A 20,868-nucleotide genomic window follows, 5' to 3' on the forward strand; every position below is an offset into this window, starting at 1 on the left:
CCATTAAGTCCATCTTGTTTAATGTATCATTGAAAGCTTGTGTTTCCTTATTTATTTTTGTTTTGGATGATCTGTCCATTGGTGAAAGTGGGGTATTAAAGTCACCTACTATTGTTGTGTTACTGTCGATTTCCCCTTTTATGGCTGTTAGCATTTGCCTTTTGTATTGAGGTGATCCTATGTTGGGTGCATAAAGATTTACAATTGTTATATCTTCTTCTTGGATTGATCCCTTTATTATTATGTAGTGTCCTTCTTTGTCTCTTGTAATAGTCTTTAAAGTCTATTTTGTCTGATATGAGAGTTGCTACTACAGCTTCCTTTTGATTTCCATTTGCATGGAATATCTTTTTCCATCCCCTCACTTTCAGTCTGTATGTGTCCCTAGGTCTGATGTGGGTCTCTTGTAGACAGCATATATATGGGTCTTGTTTTTGTATCCATTCAGCCAGTCTATGTCTTTTGGTTGGAGCCTTTAATCCATTTACGTTTAAGGTAGTTATCAATATGTAGGTTCCTATTACCATTTTCTCAATTGTTTTGTGTTTTTTTATTGTAGGTCTTTTCCTTCTCTTGTGTTTCCTGCCTAGAGAAGTTCCTTCAGCATTTGTTGTAAAGCTGGTTTGGTGGTGCTGAATTCTCTTAGCTTTTGCTTATCTGTAAAGGTTTTAATTTCTCTGTCAAATCTGAATGAGATCCTTGCTGTGCAGCGTATTCTTGGTTGTAGGTTTTTCCCTTTCATCACTTTAAATATGTCCTGCCACTTCCTTCTGGCTTGCAGAGTTTCTGCTGAAAGATCAGCTGTTAACCATATGGGGATTTCCTTGTATGTTATTTGTTGCTTTTCCCTTGCTGTTTTTAATATTTTTTCTTTGTATTTAATTTTCGATAGCTTGATTAATATGTGTCTTGGCGTGTTTCTCCTTGGATTTATCCTGTATGGGACTCTTTGCGCTTCCTGGACTTGATTGACTATTTCCTTTCTCATATTAGGGAAGTTTTCAACTATAATCTCTTCAAATATTTTCTCAGTCCCTTTCTTTTTCTCTTCTTCTTCTGGGACCCCTGTAATTCGCATGTTGGTGCATTTAATATTGTCCAAGAGGTCTCGGAGACTGTCCTCCATTCTTTTCATTCGTTTTTCTTTATTCTGCTCTGCACTAGTTATTTCCACTATTTTATCTTCCAGGTCACTTATCCGTTCTTCTGCCTCAGTTATTCTGCTATTGATCCCTTCTAGAGAATTTTTAATTTCATTGATTGTGTTGTTCATCATTGTTTGTTTGCTCTTTGGTTCTTCTAGGTCCTTGTTATACGTTTCTTGTCTTTTCTCCATTCTATTTCCACAATTTTGGATCATCTTTACTGTCATTACTCTGAATTCTTTTTCAGGTAGACTGCATATTTCCTCTTCAAGTGTTTGGTCTGGTGGGTTTTTACCTTGCTCCTTCACCTGCTGTGTGTTTCTCTGTCTTCTCATTTTGCTTAACTTACTGTGTTTGGGGTCTCCTTTTCGCAGGCTGCAGGTTCGTAGTTCCCATTGTTTTTGGTGTCTGCCCCCAGTGGGTAAGGTTGGTTCAGTGAGTTGTGTAGGCTTCCTGGTGGAGAGGACTGGTGCCTGTTTTCTGGTGCATGAGGCTGGATCTTGTCTTTCTGTTAGGCAGAGCTGCGTCTGATCGTGTGTTTTGGGGTGTCTGTGAACTTGTTATGATTTTAGGCAGCCTCTCTGCTACTGGGTGGAGTTGTATTCCTCTCTTGCTAGTTGTTTGGCTTAGGGTGTCCAGCACTGTAGCTTGCTGGTTGTTGAGTGGAGCTGGGTCTTAGCATTGAGATGGAGATCTCTGGGGGAGCTTTCGCTGTTTGATATTATGTGAAGCCAGGAGGTCTCTGGGGGACCAATGTCCTGAACTCTGCTCTCCCACCTCAGAGGCACCGGCCTGACACCCAGCCAGAGCACCAAGACCCTGTCAGCCACATGGCTCAGAAGAAAAGGGAGAAAGAACAAAAGAACGAAAGAAAGAAAGAAATGAAGAATGAGAGAAAGAAAGAAAGAAAGTAGGAAGGAATGAAGGAAAGAAAGAATGGGAGAAAGAATGAAAGAAAGAAGGAAAGTAAGAAAGAAGGAAAGAAAGAATGAGAGAAAGAAAGAAAGGATAAAATAAAGTTATTAAAATAAAAAATTATTAAAAATTTAAAAATAACAAAAAAACAAAAAACAGACAGAACCCTAGGACAAATGGTAAAAGCAAAGCTATACAGAAAAAAATCACACAAAGAAGCATACACATACACACTCACAAAAAGAGAAAAAGAAAAAAAAATGTATATATAAAAGAAAAAGGAGAGAGCAACCAAATCAATAAACAAATCTACCAATGATAATAAACTCTAAGTACTCAACTAAGATAAACATAAAACCAGAAACAAATTAGATGTAGAAAACAAACCCCAAGTCTACAGTTGCTCCCAAAATCCACCGCCTTAATTTTGGGATCATCCGTTTTCTATCAGGTATTCCACAGATGCAGGTACATCAAGTTGACTGTGAGATTTAATCCGCTGCTCCTGAGGCTACTGGGAGAGATTTCCCTTTCTCTTCTTTGTTCGCACAGCTCCCGGGGTTCAGCTTTGGATTTGGCCCTGCCTCTGTGTGTAGGTCGCCTGAGGGCATCTGTTCTTCTCTGAGACAGGATGGAGTTAAAGGAGCGGCTTATTAGGGGGCTGTGGCTCACTCAGGTCAGGGGGAGGGAGGGGTATGGAATATGGGGTGAGCCTGTGGTGGCAGAGGCCAGCATGATGTTGCAACAGCCTGAGGTGCGCCATGTGTTCTCCTGGGGAAGTTGTCCCTGGATCACGGGACCCTGGCAGTGGCGGGCTGCACAGGCTCCCGGGAGGGGAGGTGTGGATAGTGACCTGTGCTTGCACACAGGCTTCTTGGTGGCTGCAGCAGCAGGCTTAGCATTTCATGCCCGTCTCTGGGGTGTGTGCTGATAGCCGCAGCTCGTGCCCGTCTCTGGAGCTCGTTTAGGCGGTGCTCCGGATCCCCTCTTCTCACGCAACCTGAAAGAATGGTCTCTTGCCTCTTAGGCAGTTCCAGACTTCTTCCCGGACTCCCTCCCAGCTAGTTGTGGCGCACTAGCCCCCTTCAGGCTGTGTTCACGCCGCCAACCCCAGTCCTCTCCCTGGGGTCTGACCTCCGAAGCTGGAGCCTCAGCTCCTAGCTCCCGCCCGCCCCGGAGGGGGAGCAGACAAGCCTCTCGGGCTGGTGAGTGCTGGTTGGCACCGATCCTCTGTGTGGGAATCTCTCCACTTTGTCCTCTGCACCCCTGTTGCTGTGCTCTCCTCCGTGGCTCCAAAGCTTTCCCCCCGCCCACCCCCTATCTCTGCCAGTGAAGGGGTTTCCTAGTGTGTGGAAACTTTTCCTCCTTCACAGCTCCCTCCCAGAGGTGCAGGTGCCGTCCCTATTCTTTTGTCTCTGTTTTTTTTTTTCTTTTGCCCTACCCAGGTACGTGGGGAGTTTCTTGCCTTTTGGGAAGTCTGAGGTCTTCTGCCAGCGTTCAGTAGGTGTTCTGTAGTTGTTCCACATGTAGATGTATTTCTGATGTATTTGTGGGGAGGAGGGTGATCTCCACGTCTTACTCCTCTACCATCTTGAAGGTCTCTAGATTCACTTTCATCTCTCTTTGGGTTTCATCTCAAAAGTGCAGAAATAAGACTTCCTTCAGAGGACAGGTCAAAACTAAGGCAGCTCAAGAAGTGTCCATCTCAGGTCTGAAGGGAGCAGGAAGACACTGATGTGGCAAATAAGACTCAGGGGATGGGGAATGGTGCATCCCCACTATTAACCTTGGGGAAGAACTTAGAAGTCATAAGAAGGTTTACTCCTAGGAACATTTGGAGAAAGCAAGAAGAGAGCCTCTTCCATTCCTTCCTGAGTGGAGTTTTGTTGGTGGAAATGAGAGAACCCTGGGCTAAAGTCACAGAGATCCTGGGGGAGCCCAGAACTGCTCGAGTGGAAACTACACAGAGACCTATTCCTCAGCCATCTGCTCTGCTTCCCCCTCATATGATTCCTCAAGGTTACCTTGCCTTCTCATGGCCGTTATGATTTTCTCGACAGAGCTCACGTTAGAGCACCTCAGAATCTGCCAAGGATTCCTTCCCAGAGGCCCTTGGCACCAGACACAGGGAAAAGAGAACTATTTGAAACCTGGATGGTTAGAATGAAAGGATAACCTTTAGATGCTGCCCACTGAGGTCATGTGTCTGCTGTACTGATCTCAGAGTGTTCCTGGGCAAAACTGGTATTGTTTGAGCCACTATCTTCATGCAACATTGGAATCTTAGAGGCACAACTGCAAATGTTTCTGCTCTAAGTTGGTTCTTCTGCCTGACCTAATAACAGAGTGATTATTGGGTGATGTCATATACAATAAGCCAATGATGTAGAGGCCAAATCAAACTGTATAATCTGCTTCTTATTTTCCATTCATGTTTTCAGTGAATGTGGCTTTCAAGGCAAGCCACATTGCTTCGGGAAAACAAATTTCTTCATCAATCAGAGGCGGCCATTGTAAGCTTGCCTCTTGGCTGTTAATGAGAAAGAATTATTATAATATAAAAGCACTTATGCATAAACAGTTTTGATATGAAACTTAATTTTGTTCTACTGTGATATTCAACTAGAGTAAAATTCTATTTTTAAGAAGATTATGCAAAAATGTTAATTTAATGAAATAAAATGATCATCAAATAAAATTTGAAGATGAATGCTTCCTTCTCCTGACACCAGTGACCAGATCATGTTAATTCTTCCTTGGTAGCAAATTCTTTTGCAAAGCATTCTTTTCCATTTTTCTTTTTTAAAAAATATTTATTTTTTTATTTGGCTGCATCGGGTCTTAGTTGTGGCGTGTGAGCTCTTCATTGCAGCGTGTGGGCTTAGTTGCCCCATGGTATGTGGGATCTTAGTTCCTCGAGCAGTGATTAAGCCCATGTCCCCTTCATTGGAAGGCAGATTCTTAACCACTGGACCACCAGGGAAGTCCCTCTTTTCCATTTTTCTTAAAAAGTCTTTGACTATGTTGAATCTTTTTTAAAAATTTATTTTATTAAATTATAGTTAATTTACAGTGTTGTGTTAATTTCTGCTGTACAGCAAAGTGCTTCAGTTATACCTATATTCTTTTTCATATTCTTTTCAATTATGGCCTATCACAAGATATTGAATATAGTTCCCTATGCTGTACAGTAGGACCTTGTTGTTTATCCATTGTATACATAATAGTTTGCATCTGCTAACCCCAAACTCCCAGTCCTTCCCTCCCCCACCCGCCCTCCCCCTTGGCAGCCAAAAATCTGTTCTCTATATCTGTGAGTCTGTTTCTGTTTCATTGATAAGTTCATTTGTGTCATAGTTTAGATTCCACATATAAGTGATATCATATGGTATCTGTCTTTCTCTTTCTGATTTACTTCACTTAGTATGATAATCTCTAGGTCCCATGCTGCTGCAAATGGCATTATTTCACTCTTTTTTTTAATGGCTGAATAGTATTCCATTATATATATATCTCTGTATATCTCTCTATATATATACACACAGACACACACACACACACCACATCTTCTTTATCCGTTCATCTGTCAATGGATATTTAGATTGTTTCCATGTCTTGGCTATTGTAAAGAGTGCTGCTATGAACACAGGGGTGCATTTATCTTTTTGAATTATAGTTTTGTCCAGCTATATGCCCAGGAGTGTGATTGCTAGATGTAGCATACACAGGAGCCATCTAAACTGGTTTTTTGTGTGTTGGCAATTGGTGTTGGGTCCAGGAAGGCTTTCCTTCGCATAATTTTATTTTACCTTATACAAGATCGGGTGCTCACTGAAGTCAGAGGCTTTGCAGGATGGACAGGCAACTATTTGTTGGAGTTAATCATCACAGCTCTCACCTGTGTAACACTATCTCATCTGACCCCACTTTAGGCTAAGGCCATTGCTTCTGGAGCCCTTCTGGGGCTTCCTTACATGTAGAAAAGCTATTGAGGAGATTTTACAACGTAAAAGCTTTTCTCTCTCTAGCACAAACACTCTGCCAGACAGGGATCATTCTAGAGTTGTTGGTGGACATAATTTATGGGGAAACATATGATGTGTTTATTGCAGTATGGGCTAAAAGGTTCATGAGTTGAAGAGTAGGCCTTTTTCAAATGTGGAATCTAACATAAATGAAGTTGAATCTTTGGTCAAAAGCTGTCAGTATCTTTCTGCTGCCTTGAGGAAAAAGTCTAAAATCTTTAAGGCGTTTCCACAGTCCCCTCCATGGAACTTCTGGGCTTGCCAGTACTGCCCCTGGTACTTTTCAAATGCATGTTATCTCACAAACTTGGCTTGTATCATTCCTTACACCTGGAACCCTTTTTCCTTTCAGCTGTTCAAATGCTACTACTTTTTCAAGGTCCCAGTTTGTTACATTTTCTTTCATCTACTAGACTACACACTCCATGGGGGCAGGAATTTTTGTGTGTTTTGTTCATTGCTAATCAACAGAATGTCTGCTGGATGAATGAAGGGATAAATGGAACCCATCCATTAGCAAGTCCTACTAGTTTTATTTCCAAATCTGCAATTTCTCTCTGCTTTCGCCTTGGTCCAGTTCACTGACATTTCCTGTCTGGACTATTAACACAATAGCCTCCTACCTTGTCTATTTCCTTCCATATTGCTCACCCTTTGCCTCAGTCCTTTCTCCATTGAACAGCCAATGTGATACTTAAAAAATTTAATCACATTTCATCATTCTCCTGCTTAAAACCCTCATTGGTTTCCTGCTGCCCTAATGTCCAAGCTCTTTAATATGGTCCACGAGGCCCTAAAGGATCTGGTCCCTGTATTCCTCTCTATTTACTCTCCTACCATGGTTACTTGGATGATGAGAAGTTACCAGCCAGCAAAGGTCTAGGAGGACCTTCCAGGCAGAAAGAAGAACCAGGGCAAAAACCTTGATGTGGAAAAGGGCTTGGTGGTTTGAAGAACACAAAGGAGGCCAGTGTGCCTGGAGCGTAGTGAGTGGGTTGGGGGGAGGTCCATGATAAGGTCTGGGGAGTCAGCAAGGGTCACATCACATGGGCACTGGGTGAATTAATAGTCCCACTGTGACCAAGGTGTCGACAGTTGTTCTTGCTAGAACTCTTTTCAGAACTGTACAATATTATTTTCAGAAGAAATTTCCTTTCTTTTTCTTTTTGGAAAATTCCATTTTTAAAAGTTGGGATACCATTCACATACCATAAAATGGGTCCTTTTAAGCATACAATCAGTGATTTATAGTATATTCACAAGTTTGTGAGACCACCATTATCTAATTCCACATCTTCATCACCTCAGAAAGAATCCCAGTTAGTAATGTCAAAAGAGAGACAACAGGCCCAACATAGAGTCACTTGTGCAAAGCTCACGTCACCAAACCGAGACAACGCCTAACCTAACTGCAGTGTCATTCTTTCCCAGGAATGTAATCTTAACAAGTCCATCTGGAATTTCCTGGTCAGCACGAGTGAGGTAATCCACCTGACAGACTGCTGTCATCCTCCAAAGGAAGGTGACCTTGCCTGAAACAATCAGCTCTCTGCTAGAGTAGTTCCCTGGTTCCCTGACCAGGGATTGAACCCTTGCCCCCTGCAGTAGAAGCTCAGAGTCTTAACCACTGGACCACCAGGGAAGTCCCTAAAAGTAACCTACTTTTAATTTAGAAAGGATGTAATACACACTTATTCACTTGACTCTTAACAAAACCCTGAGAAGCATATTGTCCTCATTTTGCAGAGAGATAAGTTTATTTGTTCAAGCTCAGGTACCAGGAAAGTGGCATAGCCAGGCCCTGAACTCATACCCTCTGGCTCCAGACACAGAGCTTTGCCAGCTCCACCTGGTTGCTTCTCCCATTACTGAAGAAAAGGAGTTAAATGGTTGCTTCCCTACTCTAATCTTACGAGGCTTTTCTGAACTTGAAGATCACTGACAACCACTAGTGGGTAAATATAGGATATGCCTTGTAAATAGGTTGTCTGTCTGGGGGTGTGTGTGTGTGTGTGTGCATTTGTGTGTATGTCTGTATACATCTGTGCATGTATCCCAAATAACTGCAAGGCAACTCTTCTAGTGCAATTTTCCTTGCATTCTTTGCCTGTTATTTCTGAGAACTGCCACGGTAAAGCTTATTCAACTGAAAATCTACAATACAGAGAGAGTCCACCTCCCTTCTCACCCACACACCAGAAGGAGGGCTAGAGAGTTAATCCACTTCCTTTTTCATGGTGTGAGAAACGGCACACACATCAATCTGTGTGGAGAACACACTGGTGTTGGTACCAAGTGTCTAAGGAGCAAGCAAACACTGGGGGTTCCTTACAAGTTGCTATAGCTAACGACACGTGAGCCCAGTGAAGAAGCTGTGTGCTTGCTATACCCAATTCCTACAATCACAGAGCTGTATGTCTTCAACAGTGTCCAATGTACTCAATAACCAAGTCCCAGAACTATTACCTCTTCATGCTGAGGCAGTACCTCTGGGAATTATCCACCCTTTCCAGGTTGATTGCAAAAATCTTTCCATGCCTTACATGGTATTAAGGTTAACTTGTTGGAGAGAGCTATGTGAATTAAAGGTTATACATTTCACCCCAAGTTAAAGACTATCTCAACAGACTCCAGTGTAATGGAGATATTCCAGCATGTGGCTTCACTGCCTGTGGGGAGTATCTTGCTGTTGTTTATCTTGCTGACTGTTGTCTTCATCATGTAGATTTCCTGCTCAGAACACTTTCAGTGGTTCCCACCCTCTAAAGAATGGCAGAAAACAAAGCTTCTCAGACTGGCATTGCCTTGTCTTAACCCACCTTCCAGCTGCATCTCCCACGACTCCCCAGCACTTAAACCCAGTCTTGCCGCTCACTGTTTCCTGACCCCATCTTCCCCATGCTATCTGGGCTTAGTGCACCTAGAAAGCCCTTCCACCTACCTCTGCAATTCCACTTATTTTTCATATCCTACCTTAAATGCTCTTTCAAGAAACTAGTATGAATCCTATTGTAGACCCCTTGTTATTCTTTGGTAGCATTTACCACATTTTGCTTTATTTTACAGTGTTTTGTTTTATTGTTGTAGTTCGTCCAACAAATACCTAATGAGCACTAATTATTTGGTCTAGTTGAGAAGACAGACTGTATAAAAAAGCTCTTATAATAACGTGCAGTAAGTAGACAGCAGAGCAAGTGTAGCATACACAGGAGCCATCTAACCTGGTTTTTTGTGTGCTGGCAATTGGTGTTGGGTCCAGGAAGGCTTTCCTTTGCATAATTTTATTTTACCTTATACAAGATCGGGTGCTCACTGAAGTCAGAGACTTTGCAGGATGGACAGGCAACCATTTGTTGGAGTTAATCATCACAGCTCTCACCTGTGTAACACTATCTCATCTGACCCCACTTTAGGCTAAGGCCATTGCTTCTGGAGCCCTTCTGGGGCTTCCTTACATGTAGAAAAGCTATTGAGGAGATTTTACAACGTAAAAGCTTTTCTCTCTCTAGCACAAACACTCTGCCAGACAGGGATCGTTCTAGAGTTGTTGGTGGGCATGATTTATGGGGAAACATATGATGTGTTTATTACAGTATGGGCTAAAAGGTTCATAAGTTGAAGAGTAGGCCTTTTTCAAATGTGGAATCTAACATAAATGAAGTTAATCCTTAAAACCTATAAGGTATCTTGACTGCCTTAGGAGAAGTATTTTATGAACACACCTAAACCCTTCAACCATTATTTGTAGCCTTCAACAGTCAAGAAAAACGCAACCACATTTTGGTCATTTGTTAGAAACTGCTTGAGTAGGTTTAAGCTGACTAAATATATTAGTGAGGTACCTGAGGGTAAGGTCAGATCTATGGCTCCAAAACATAGCAGGAAAATGAGAGCCTTGAAAAAGTCACATCTGTAAAGAAACTTGGTAAAACTCTCATTCCGTACAGTATGGTAAACTTTACCCTGCACCATACAGCAGGTTAATTTACTAAGACATTAACTTATGCTTATTCTTATTGTATTTTTCCCCTTACTATTCTAAGAAGGTAGTCAGACTTTTGTGTTCTCCTATCTCTGGAGCTCAAGGTTGCAAGAGAGAGGGCAGGGGTTGCCTGGCAACTCTCCCTCAAGGTTCTGGGAATTAGTTGCTCAGAAACCTCCTTGTTTGAGGGGATTGGGCTTGGTCAGCCCAAAGAGTGATGGAGAGAAAATGACCTTCCAAGACTGGGAAGGTGGAAGTGGGCAGGTAGGTCCCAGTAAGGGAAATGCCCCTGTTCCCTAGCAGCTGCCTTGGAGGAACATCACTTTGGAACAGTACGTGGTGTGGTGCCCCTCTGGGTAGAACCTTCGGCATAGGGCTTCCCCACATTTGCCAAGATCCCACCATTCATGAAACGATGGAGCTAGTCAACTTCTATGAATAACATGTGCTGGGACACTGAGCAATGCAGGGGCTCTCTCTGAATGTTGTAAATTGCATAAGGCTTCCAATGCCTGGAGCTGGGAGGGAGGAAGCCCTTGTAATGATGGAATTTTAATATTTCAGCCCTAGGCAATTGGCAGTCTGGTGTCAGACTTGATTTGACTTAGAAAATAAGATGCTGTGATAAACCAAGTGACAGAATAAAATTGTACCCAATACGACTGTGTACGTGAGAACAAAATACTAGCTTGGAATGAACGGTCATGTATGGGTGGGAGGAGTAGAGCCGTTAAGAACTAGTCCCAATTTTTTTTCACCTTTGCTTTTCCTTTTGTAAAAGCCCCATGCGAAATTATTTTCAACATGTACTACCTTTTTGGCCCAAAGGGCCTCCAGTGGAGCTGAGCAAGGTCCATAAGGGCCCCTGGGGGCCATGGGTAGACCAAAGAAATAGAAAGAAGGAAAAGGAGATGAGAAGAAAAAATGAGAAAGCAGAGGAAGTAGGGAGGAGAGAAAGTGACAATTACCTAAAGTAACAGTAGCCGTATGCATAGACAGAATAGATGCGCTAGTGTGGCATAAGGTCTAAGGCCAAGCCAAAGGAGGAAACTCATGCATTTACTCTTTTTTCTATTTTCCCACATTTCTTCTACTTTACTTCCTATTCAGTCAGCCCTTGATTATCTTAACACCTCATCTGCCTCTAGGCAATGGATACTTAATTCCTAAACGGCTAGCTTGAGAGGAGGCACTGGAAAAGCATCTGGTGTCGAGGCTCACAGAGACCTGAGGTTCAAATCTGGCTCTGCCGACTCATGGTACCATGTCTGGTCACTAGATCCTCAAGAGACGAAAGTAGCGCTCCATGTGTAGTAGGTGTCAGTAAACTGTCCTCTGGGCAAAACTCTCAAACGACCTCCTCCTTGTTATTTTACCTTCAGTCCTCTGGGTGGTGAAGACTTTTAGTCCAATAAACACTGGTGAAAATTGAGGGCTGGCTAGGAAAGAGGCAGAGGGCACTGAAGAGAACCCATGATTTCACATTCACATCTGTAAGCATCCCTGATCTTGGGTACGTCTAGTCCAGCGGTTCTCAAATTTTACCAGGCATCGGAATCACCTGCAGAGTGCAAGGGCTCCAGACTTCTGATCCTTGGATCTGCAGATATTGATACTCACCTCCAGAAGGAGTTTAGGGGTCTCCAAGTATACAAAAGACACTCAGGAGGTCCATGTATTTATCTTTCCAGGAGTTAAGAGAAGTTGTAATTGTTCTGTCTTCTACTTCACTGTAAAAGTTTGTGTGAAATTCTGTCCAGACTTGGTAGATACTTTCATCCTACCTGTATATGAATGTCTATCTGTAATGCTTACTCACTAATAATATTGTGTACTCTCTCTTCTCTCTTCATATGCTGGGACAAAGGGATTTTTGTTGGGTTTTGTTGTCAGGATTGTTTTACTTCCCTAACACAACCCTAACCATTCTACTCTTCTCTGAAAACCACCCTCCCAGCCTAGGCTGATACAGTTAGAGTTTCTCTCCCAGGAATTTGGGATCAGGGCTGAGAGACATGGTCTGCATGAACCAGGGGATCGGTGGGTGGGTAGTGAGGCAGACATGCAGAGAGAAGCAGAGACACCAATTCTTGAGATCTTTCCACCTGGGGTACAGTCCCAGTGAGTGCGAGCTGCCCTCCCCACCTTGGGTTCTGGGAGACACCTCATGTCATGTGAGCTACCTCATGTACTGCCAAAATCTCCTTTTCTGCTTAAGCAAATTGGCTTTGGATTTCTGCTAACTGCACCTAAATGATCTGCACTGAGATATTCCCCATTGCCCTCATTGATGAACTGCAGATTCCTAGACACAGTAACAAAGATCTTCACGATCTGGTGCCTGCTTACCCCTCCATCTCTTATCTCAACACATGTGCCTCCCACTCTATACCTCAGTCATATGGAACTACTTTTGAGCTCTTTCTTTTCTTCAGGGCTTAGGCATGCTTTTTCTTTCTGCTTGTAACACTCTTTTCCCCTCATCTTTGCCTGGTCAATCCCTATTCGGCCTTCAGATATCAGTGTAGATGTGTCACTTCCTCCAGGAAGCCCTCCCGGATACATAGCTTTTTTCTCCATATTCTTGGAGTACCTTTAGCTCCCGAATCCTAGCACTTACATAAGACACCATAACTGCCTGGTGACTTGTCTTTCTTCCTCTCTAGATTTTGAGCTCTGTGAGGGCACAGTCTGAGTCTCAATCGCTGTTGTATCTGGGTGTCTAACTGTACCTGGTACTTAGCCGGCACCCAATAAATACTTGTCAAGTGAATGAACGATGTGCCTCCCTTGCTATCAGTCACCTGCCCCAGTGGCAGATTGACAAGGTTGAACAGAAAAAATGAAAATTACTTTGGCCTCAAGGTATAGATTACAATTTGGAAATACTCCTGAGGTAAAGAATCAGGTATCGCCATAGTTTGGGAATATCCTATTACTTTCATTTTATATTTTTCCCCCTTATTTAATGACCATGACAGAGTTTCTAATTAGAGAAAAGGCCTCATGCATACATTGATTCAAAAGTGTTGTATCACTAGGGAGATTTTGAGAATAAGGTTAGAATTTAGCATATCAGAAGTTGAATCCATTTGAGATCTCTCAAAGAGGTTTGACCTTGGGTCGTTTAGCACAGACTTTCATAGTCACTGAAAACTGTTGTCATGGTAATCATGGAACCTTTTATGATTTTTGTAGACAAGTTAATGAAGATACTGGGAACAGCCCAAAGGAATTCATACCTGAGTGTGCATTTGTCTCCATATTAACCCAATCACTGTTCTGAACACACATCTGCCCCTGGCCTGATTCTCCTGGCTCTCCTTCCTGACAGGAATAAATAAAAAACTGATTCCTTTTTAGTTTTTCAGACTAGGAGGCTGTGGATGGCTGCCCTTTTGGTCTCATTTCAACAGGAAGTCCTGCACAAAGGGCTTAAAGGAATAGAAGAAAAAAAATGCTGCGTGAAACAAATCTCTTCTTTTATTTCAAAATCTTAATGTTGCTGATTTAAGGCACCTAAATCTAATGCCTATACAGAAGTTTCTTTTGTAGACAGCACAGAGCACTGAATATACCTAAAGTCTTTTTCTTATGGTCCTTCATAAATATACCTTAATTTAAGCGTCCATCAAGTCTACAAATTTACATACAGATAGCTCAGTGTGCTCACAAGATTTGAGTGTGAGATTTTCCATTTATGTCCTGTCCTGCTAGTTCTTTCCCAGTATCCATTCTCTCTTCTTTCCTAATAATAGTACTCCTTACTTTTAGCTAGGCATGCAGATGCTTGAAATCAAGACATTTCCCGTTCTCCCTGAATTCTGGCCAATGGTATTTAAATAGAAGTGGTGTATTTGATTTCCTGGACTTGTCTTTAAAGGGAGTAAGTATGTGCCTTTCTTCATCCCTTCCTACTGACTGGAATGTGGACATGATGGATGGAGTTGGGGTAGCCATTTTGGACAGTGAGTTGAGAGCCACATTGAGAAAAGCAGAATGACAAGATAGAAGGAGTCTGCGTCCCCGAAGATTGTGAAGCTCCCATAGAAGCCCAGAATATATTTACAGGAGAGAGAGAGAAACTTCAGTCTTATCTAAGCAACTGTTATTTTGGCTTTTCTGTCATCTAACCTTAATTATCACCCAAAAATGAAATTAATTATTCCTCTTTCCACTGATTGGGTGTGAAACTTTTCTGTGAGATTACCCATTGATTCCAGGGCACGCTGGAAGGTGGGCAGGTTTGCTGGACTTTTGCATTAGCCAGACTGAATTTTCTGGTATGGGGAATTGAGACAGAACAGCAGAAAAATACCTACTCCAGCTTAGGCATAGAGACATAGTGTCGCCTGGTCTTTGTATGTGCATTTTGAATTTTTCTAATATAGTAGAACCACGTATCTACCCTAAAATAAGAACCCTTATTTCAAATGCTTTTTGGAATGAAGTAGATGACAAATAAGAATCATTACTAATTAGTCTGAGTGCAAAGTATTGAGATAAGACACACACAAAAAAACCCAAAACAGAAAAACCCCAAACTTTCCAAATTATCTGAAACAAGTGTAACAGTCCTCTACATGAGAGACACAGGTGTTGTACCAGTGAGGAACTGCAACTTTACTTACTGAATTTGGGCCTTTTAATCTTCTTTGTCATTTCTTTATTTGAGTGTATTCCAGTCACCAGCAAAACTACATGAAGAAAAGGCAAAAAAATCGAATCAATATTATTTCACCTAAATGCTTTCTCTCTTTTGACCTTTATGTTTGCTTCAAGCATATGTTAAAGTATTCTCGTTAGTAGAACTAATTTTCCCTTATTTTATGGTTGGGGAAATAAGATGTATACTTTGTGCTTTTCTTAGCCTCTGCTGAAAGGGCCTTTTAAAAATACCTCTTGGATATCTGTCCCGTGTTTTGCTGTCTTTAAATTTCACCACACCAGCGCCACCATCTCCACTTTCCAAAGGCAGGAACGTGGGTCTGGCGAAGCCCACTGATTTGCTTGGTGCCAGGAATAAATTGTAGAGGTAGGATGAACACCCAGGCCCTTCCTGTTCTCTCTCTTCTGTTCCACACTGAGTTTCCAAATGCCCAGAGAACCGCATACGCATGCGCGCGTGTGCATTTGAAGTGCGCGCATGTGCGTGGGAGAGAGACAGGGAGGGCGTGATGAAGCGCGTCCGTACAAAGCCTCAGAGGAGGACTCTTTGGAAAGGAAGACGAGGAGGGGGACTGGGGAGACGAGAGAGACTCCTCGCAGGGTATGGTGCGACCTGACTGTCTTTGGTGGTCCTTCCAGCCCCAATTGGTGCTGCGCCCCCCAGAGGCCAGCTGCAGGTAGGTGAACTTCCTTCTCGGAAACGGAGCAGAACCTGGATACTGCTCTTCGGGAAGCAAAACAATAGGGGAAGAAAGGGGAACTCTTTATGCCTTTAAGTTTAAAGTCGCATTGCTAGTGTGAGCCTTGTGTTTTTAAAATATAGGGCTACCCTGGTGGCGCTGTGGTTGAGAGTCCGCCTGCTGATGCAAGGGACGCGGGTTCGTGCCCCTAGTCCGGGAGGATCCCACATGCCGCGGAGCGGCTGGGCCCGTGAGCCATGGCCGCTGAGCCTGCGCATCCGGAGCCTGTGCTCCGCAATGGTAGAGGCCGCAACAGTGAGAGGCCCGCGTACCCCCCCCAACACTATATATATATATATATATATATATATATATATATATATATGTGTGTGTGTGTGTGTATAACATTGACCGAATTTTTCTTATTACCAAAATAATACATGTTCCTTGTAGGACAGTAAAAAAAAAACACTCAAAAACAGTACTACAGAAAATAACGGATGAAAGCAAAAAGTATAATATTTTCAGGCTTTTTCTATATATATGTATGTACTGTACTTTGAAACAAACATTTGATGATGCTTATACTGTTTACAATGTGTCATAAACTTAATTTCTACTTAAGGATATAGAAACATTTTTTCTTGTCATTTAATGTTCCCCTCATAATAATTTTAACTGCCTACAAAATATTGCAATTCATGGACATACCATAATTTAGTCAACTCCTGATTTAATATAAATAGATTTATCTTTGCATGGATTCCTTATTATTGCCTTAAAATAAAATTCCAAATAGGGTTTCTTGTCTGAAAGATATGCCCACTTAAATTTTTTTTTTTTTAACATCTTTATTGGGGTATAATTGCTTTACAATGGTGTGTTAGTTTCTGCTTTATAACAAAGTGAATCAGTCATACATAAACATATGTTCCCATATGTCTTCCCTCTTGCGTCTCCTTCTCTCCCACCCTCCCAATCCCACCCCTCCAGGCTGTCACAAAGCACCGAGCCAATATCCCTGTGCCATGCGGTGCCCACTTAAATTTTTGATATATATTGTTAACATTTCTCATAGCAATTTTTTAATAATGTCTGAAAATGCTCACTTCTCTGTACCTAGACTAATTCTACCTATAAACAGAAAAGCATGTTTTTCCTTTCAAAAGGCTAGTCAGTCTCTCTTCTTCTTCCTTCCTTTCCAGGCCTTCTTCTACCTTACCCACCCAAAGATGATACTGCTCTAACTAACCTCCATTTTAGCTACTTTTTGAGAAACCCCACTTTCTGGATGGATTTGGAATTCTGGAGGTGAACATGAGGCAGCAGAATAATTAAAATAGGAATTTTACTTCCTACTTTATGTTTTTTTTTTTTAACAACACAGATGCTTGATTAAAGCATAAATCAGGAGTTAGGCATTCTTGAATTGTTAACTGTCTTTGAAGGAAAAAGTGGCAATGTCACCAAGTGTTTGTTAAGAAAATTTTTTATTTATCTTATGATTAACTAGCTGAGCTGTGCCAATGATGTAGCTCCCGAATTATCCTGTTTTGACTATTAGCACTAGTTGAGGCCTGGACAGTTGACATACCATGTCCTGCAAGAACAGAGCCATGAAAGAGAACTGAGTGAAAACCAAACGTCTAGCCAAGTAGAATGAAGGCAGACATTTTTTAGGTGTTATTTACTTCTGGGGTTTGCGTAGGGTGTGAATGTCGTGGAGGTCTGATTTTTATAGTAGGCTCTGTGTCATTTAACTCTGTCCAAAGACAGCATCTTCATTTTATACACAAAAATAAATAACTAGAATATTTTTAAAAAAACAAGTACGAAATAAATATATAGAATAAATTATGCACATAAAGCAGAGGGAGTAAGTGAAATAGTCATAAATTTGGGTATCAGTTCTTGGTGGGAAACCAACTACTGTCTTTCTGGGGCTGTGTACCCATGGCATGTGGTTTATAAGTCTTGGTATCATTAGGACTATAAATATTTGAGTAAGCCCACCCCATCACTCGCATTTTCTTGCCCAAGACCCTCCAGGCTGAAAACATGCAGAGCTGGGTTCAGTTTTAAGCAGTGGTTAATAAAGTCATTATTTTCAATGGTACACAGAGGCCCTCCCCTCAGCTTAGATGCTTGTTAATTAAAGCTCCCCAGAAGCCACTCCTCAAGGGGAGAGCTGGTCAGTAAGGCTGCAAATGTGCTTGTGCCCTGAAGCAAGTCATTCCTCATCTGCAAGACCTCTCTTGCTACCTTGGAAATGGTGACTTGCATGTGGAATTTGGGTGAGAGAAAAATCAGTCTTGTGTTCCTGTTCTTAGGAAGCCTGGCAGAGCACCGAGATGGATGACAGATGCTCGCTTCAAAGTACAAAGCAGAACACAGGTCTGAAAGCCCTTCCATGGGAGTAGTTATCTGGCCACAGCTGAGGCCATTAGAGTCTAGAGGCCTTGAGGAAATCAAGGCTAGAGTCTGAAGTTCCAAGGCAACCGTGATTTACCAACTCTGCAGCAATACTTCTCAATTTTTTAAAATTCAATGTTCCAGCTCTGAGTAACATGAAAAGTTCTCACCTTTCGCTAGTCGTGTTTGAAATTTCAAAACAAATTAAATATTGAATTTATTTTTTCAAATAAAAATTTTCCTCTGCTCTGTTTCTGTCTAATATGGCCATCAGTATGATTAAGATAGCTGAGGTGCAATTGTTTTAAAATTCAATTTAAGTAAATTATCGTCCACATAATTTATAGAGAAAATACAAATGACTTAGCCTGAAACAATGTTCAGTCTCATTAATGATAAAAAATGCAGGCTAAAGCAAAATGACAAGATATTTTCTCACAGTGTGTACTGAATATTGAACACAAGATTATACTTAATCCTGGCATAGATTTGGGATTAGGGCAGTCCAGTACACTGTTGGTGGAGTCATTCTGGAAAGCCATTTGGTAATACATTTCAGTAGCCTTAAAAAACATTTATATTCTTCATCCTAGAAAATATATACTTAGTAATACATCCCAAGTTATAGTCAGAGACATAGACAAGGATTTACGTATAATAAAAGGTGTTCATTACAGCATTATTCCTAATAGCAATCGGAAATAATGAAATCTTGGAAATGTCCCAACAGTAGGGGAATACTAAGCATTTATTTCAAATGATTTTAGCAGAAGATTAAATGACCTGGGAAGTTCTCAGCTCTAACCCTAAGCATGATTCTGACAAAATTAGAATATACGCAGAGAGAAATACCTGGAACAAATATACCAAAATTTTAATAATGGTAGAGTTATAATTCCTATTTTATATTTTCTGTATTTTTCCCATTTCATGGTAAAGTTCTTACACATAAATATTCTATGTTTTATGCAGAATGTTTCTTTTCGAATTAGAAAGAGACAATTGTTATTTAATTTGGTCGTATTGAAATCAGATAGACTTACAATAATGAAAAGCGCTTTCTAAAATCATTGGCATGGTTAATAGGCACTTGTGTTCCACTCTTCCCGTCAGTATTAAGTCATAATCAGAATCCATTTATTTTCAAGAAAAGACATGAAGTGCCAGAACATTTAACCAATTATCAAATCAGTAAGTACTTACTGAATACTTACTGCGTGTCTAGAACGTTTATAGGAGTGCTTCATTCTAGCCCGTAAACTTCTTGTTTGATCCCTTAGTGCCACTCAAGATACTAACTCAGGTGGTGTTGACAGGGACTCTCTCCTTCACCAGACTTTAGTCAGGCTCCTCGAAGCCCTCTTCTCAACTAGGCTTTGACCTTGGGCTTCTGTGTCTGTCCTTGTTGGGCCTGCATCCCTTAGTTTTAGCAAGAATCTTGTTTAGAGAGAATCCTCCACCCTTGATATGTGATCACCCTGGTCTGCCTTTAGCAAGAATCCTGTCTGGTTGGTTTAGCAAGAATCCCCTGATTCCCATGAAATCTCCTCTTAGTAATTTCCATCCCCTGACCCCTGCAAGCCGCTCCTTGGCTATAAATCCCCATTTTCCTTGTTATAATCGGAATTGAGCCCAGTACAATACTGAAGTCTCCTTTCCCCTACTGCAGTGGTTCCTGATTAAAATCTGTTTTTACTGCTTTAAATACTGTCCAGCTCTGGTTCTCTTTAACAGTGGCCACAGTGCCTTCCTGAAAACTGATTTATAAAGCAGATGATTTAAAATCAGCTCAAATTTCCCCTATGCTTTGCTTTTGACTGACTTACTTACTCAGTGAAACATCTAGCATGAAATATATCAGAGCTTCATTGCAGAGACAGGATAACTTATTCTCTATAATCACATAAATCACAAAATTATGCTTCAGATCGTAGAATATTGAAGCTGGGAGGAGCTTTGGAGGTCATCTTTTTATTTTGTAGAAAAGAAACCAAGGTCAGGGTGGACATCTCAGCTAAAGCTGCTTTGGAGGGGGAGGGGGCAGAAGTTGGAACCAGAACGCAGGTTCCAGCTGGTGCTGGTGCAGCCTGAGGCTTTTTATGCTACTTTCTCCCCACAGTGCAGTCATTGATTATATGTGGTGCTCCGATGACAGTGGGCAGCATACAGCTCTGCTACATCATAAATTTACACGTTTGGAGTGACCATGCTAGCTCTGATATATACCGATTAGACACTTAACTAACATTCATTTAGAGGGCTTTTGGGGGATCTTTGGATGGTTCGCTGTGATATTGTGATTTATGATAAATATATATTTTGGTGTTCCGGCCACAGTTCCTGCCTGACAGCTCCCCAAACCCTTGGAATGTCCTGAGTGCTAAGAGCAGTGGGAGCATCTTTTGTTATAATATATATATTTTTTGCTGGAGTAAAATTGCTTTGCAATGTTGCATTACTTTCTTCTGTACAACGAAGTGAATCAGCTCTATGTATAACTATATCCCCTCCCTCATGGACCTCCCCCCCCTGCCCATCCCACCCCTCTAGGTCACCACAGAGCACCGAGCTGAGCTCCCTGTGCTATGCAGCAGGTTCCCACAAGCTATCTATTTTACACATGGTAGTGTATTTATGTCAAACCTAATCTCCCAATTCGTCCCACCCTCCCCTTTGCCCCCTGTGTCCACATGTCTGTTATATTTGATTTCTTGTCCTCAGTTCCTGAAATCAGAGCCATAAAGGTGAAATGGGTGTCTTGTTTTTCATAACAAGCGCCTTTCAATCACAACTGAGTTTATGTAAATGAGGTGGCTTTTGAAAATCCCCTAAAGATGAGGGAGCTGGTTGCCAGGGAAACCCACCGTGAATAGAGAGTTGGAATTTTCAGTCCCATCTCCTGATTTCCCAAGAGGAAAGAGGGGCTGGAGGTTGAATCAATCACCAATGACCAGTGAGTTAATCAATCATGCCTATGTAATGAAGCCTCCATAAAAATCCAAAAGGAGAGGGTTCAAAGAGCTTCCAGGTTGAGGAATGAG

The 20,868-nt window shown here is 41.7% G+C and overlaps 1 protein-coding gene across 3 annotated transcripts in view; it reads right to left on the reverse strand.

Annotated features, from left to right (window-relative positions):
* The window catches only part of VIT (vitrin), a 125,896-nt gene that overhangs the window by 73,054 nt on the left and 31,974 nt on the right, over positions 1 to 20,868 (reverse strand). For all 3 annotated transcript variants that reach the window (XM_033419291.2, XM_033419289.2, XM_012531273.3), the window contains exon 3: positions 14,699 to 14,764. In XM_033419291.2, coding sequence (XP_033275182.1) covers positions 14,699 to 14,764 — 66 coding nt within the window. The remainder of the gene's footprint in view (positions 1 to 14,698; positions 14,765 to 20,868) is intronic.

Source organism: Orcinus orca, chromosome 13 (assembly GCF_937001465.1).
Source record: "Orcinus orca chromosome 13, mOrcOrc1.1, whole genome shotgun sequence".
NCBI lineage: Eukaryota > Metazoa > Chordata > Mammalia > Artiodactyla > Delphinidae > Orcinus > Orcinus orca.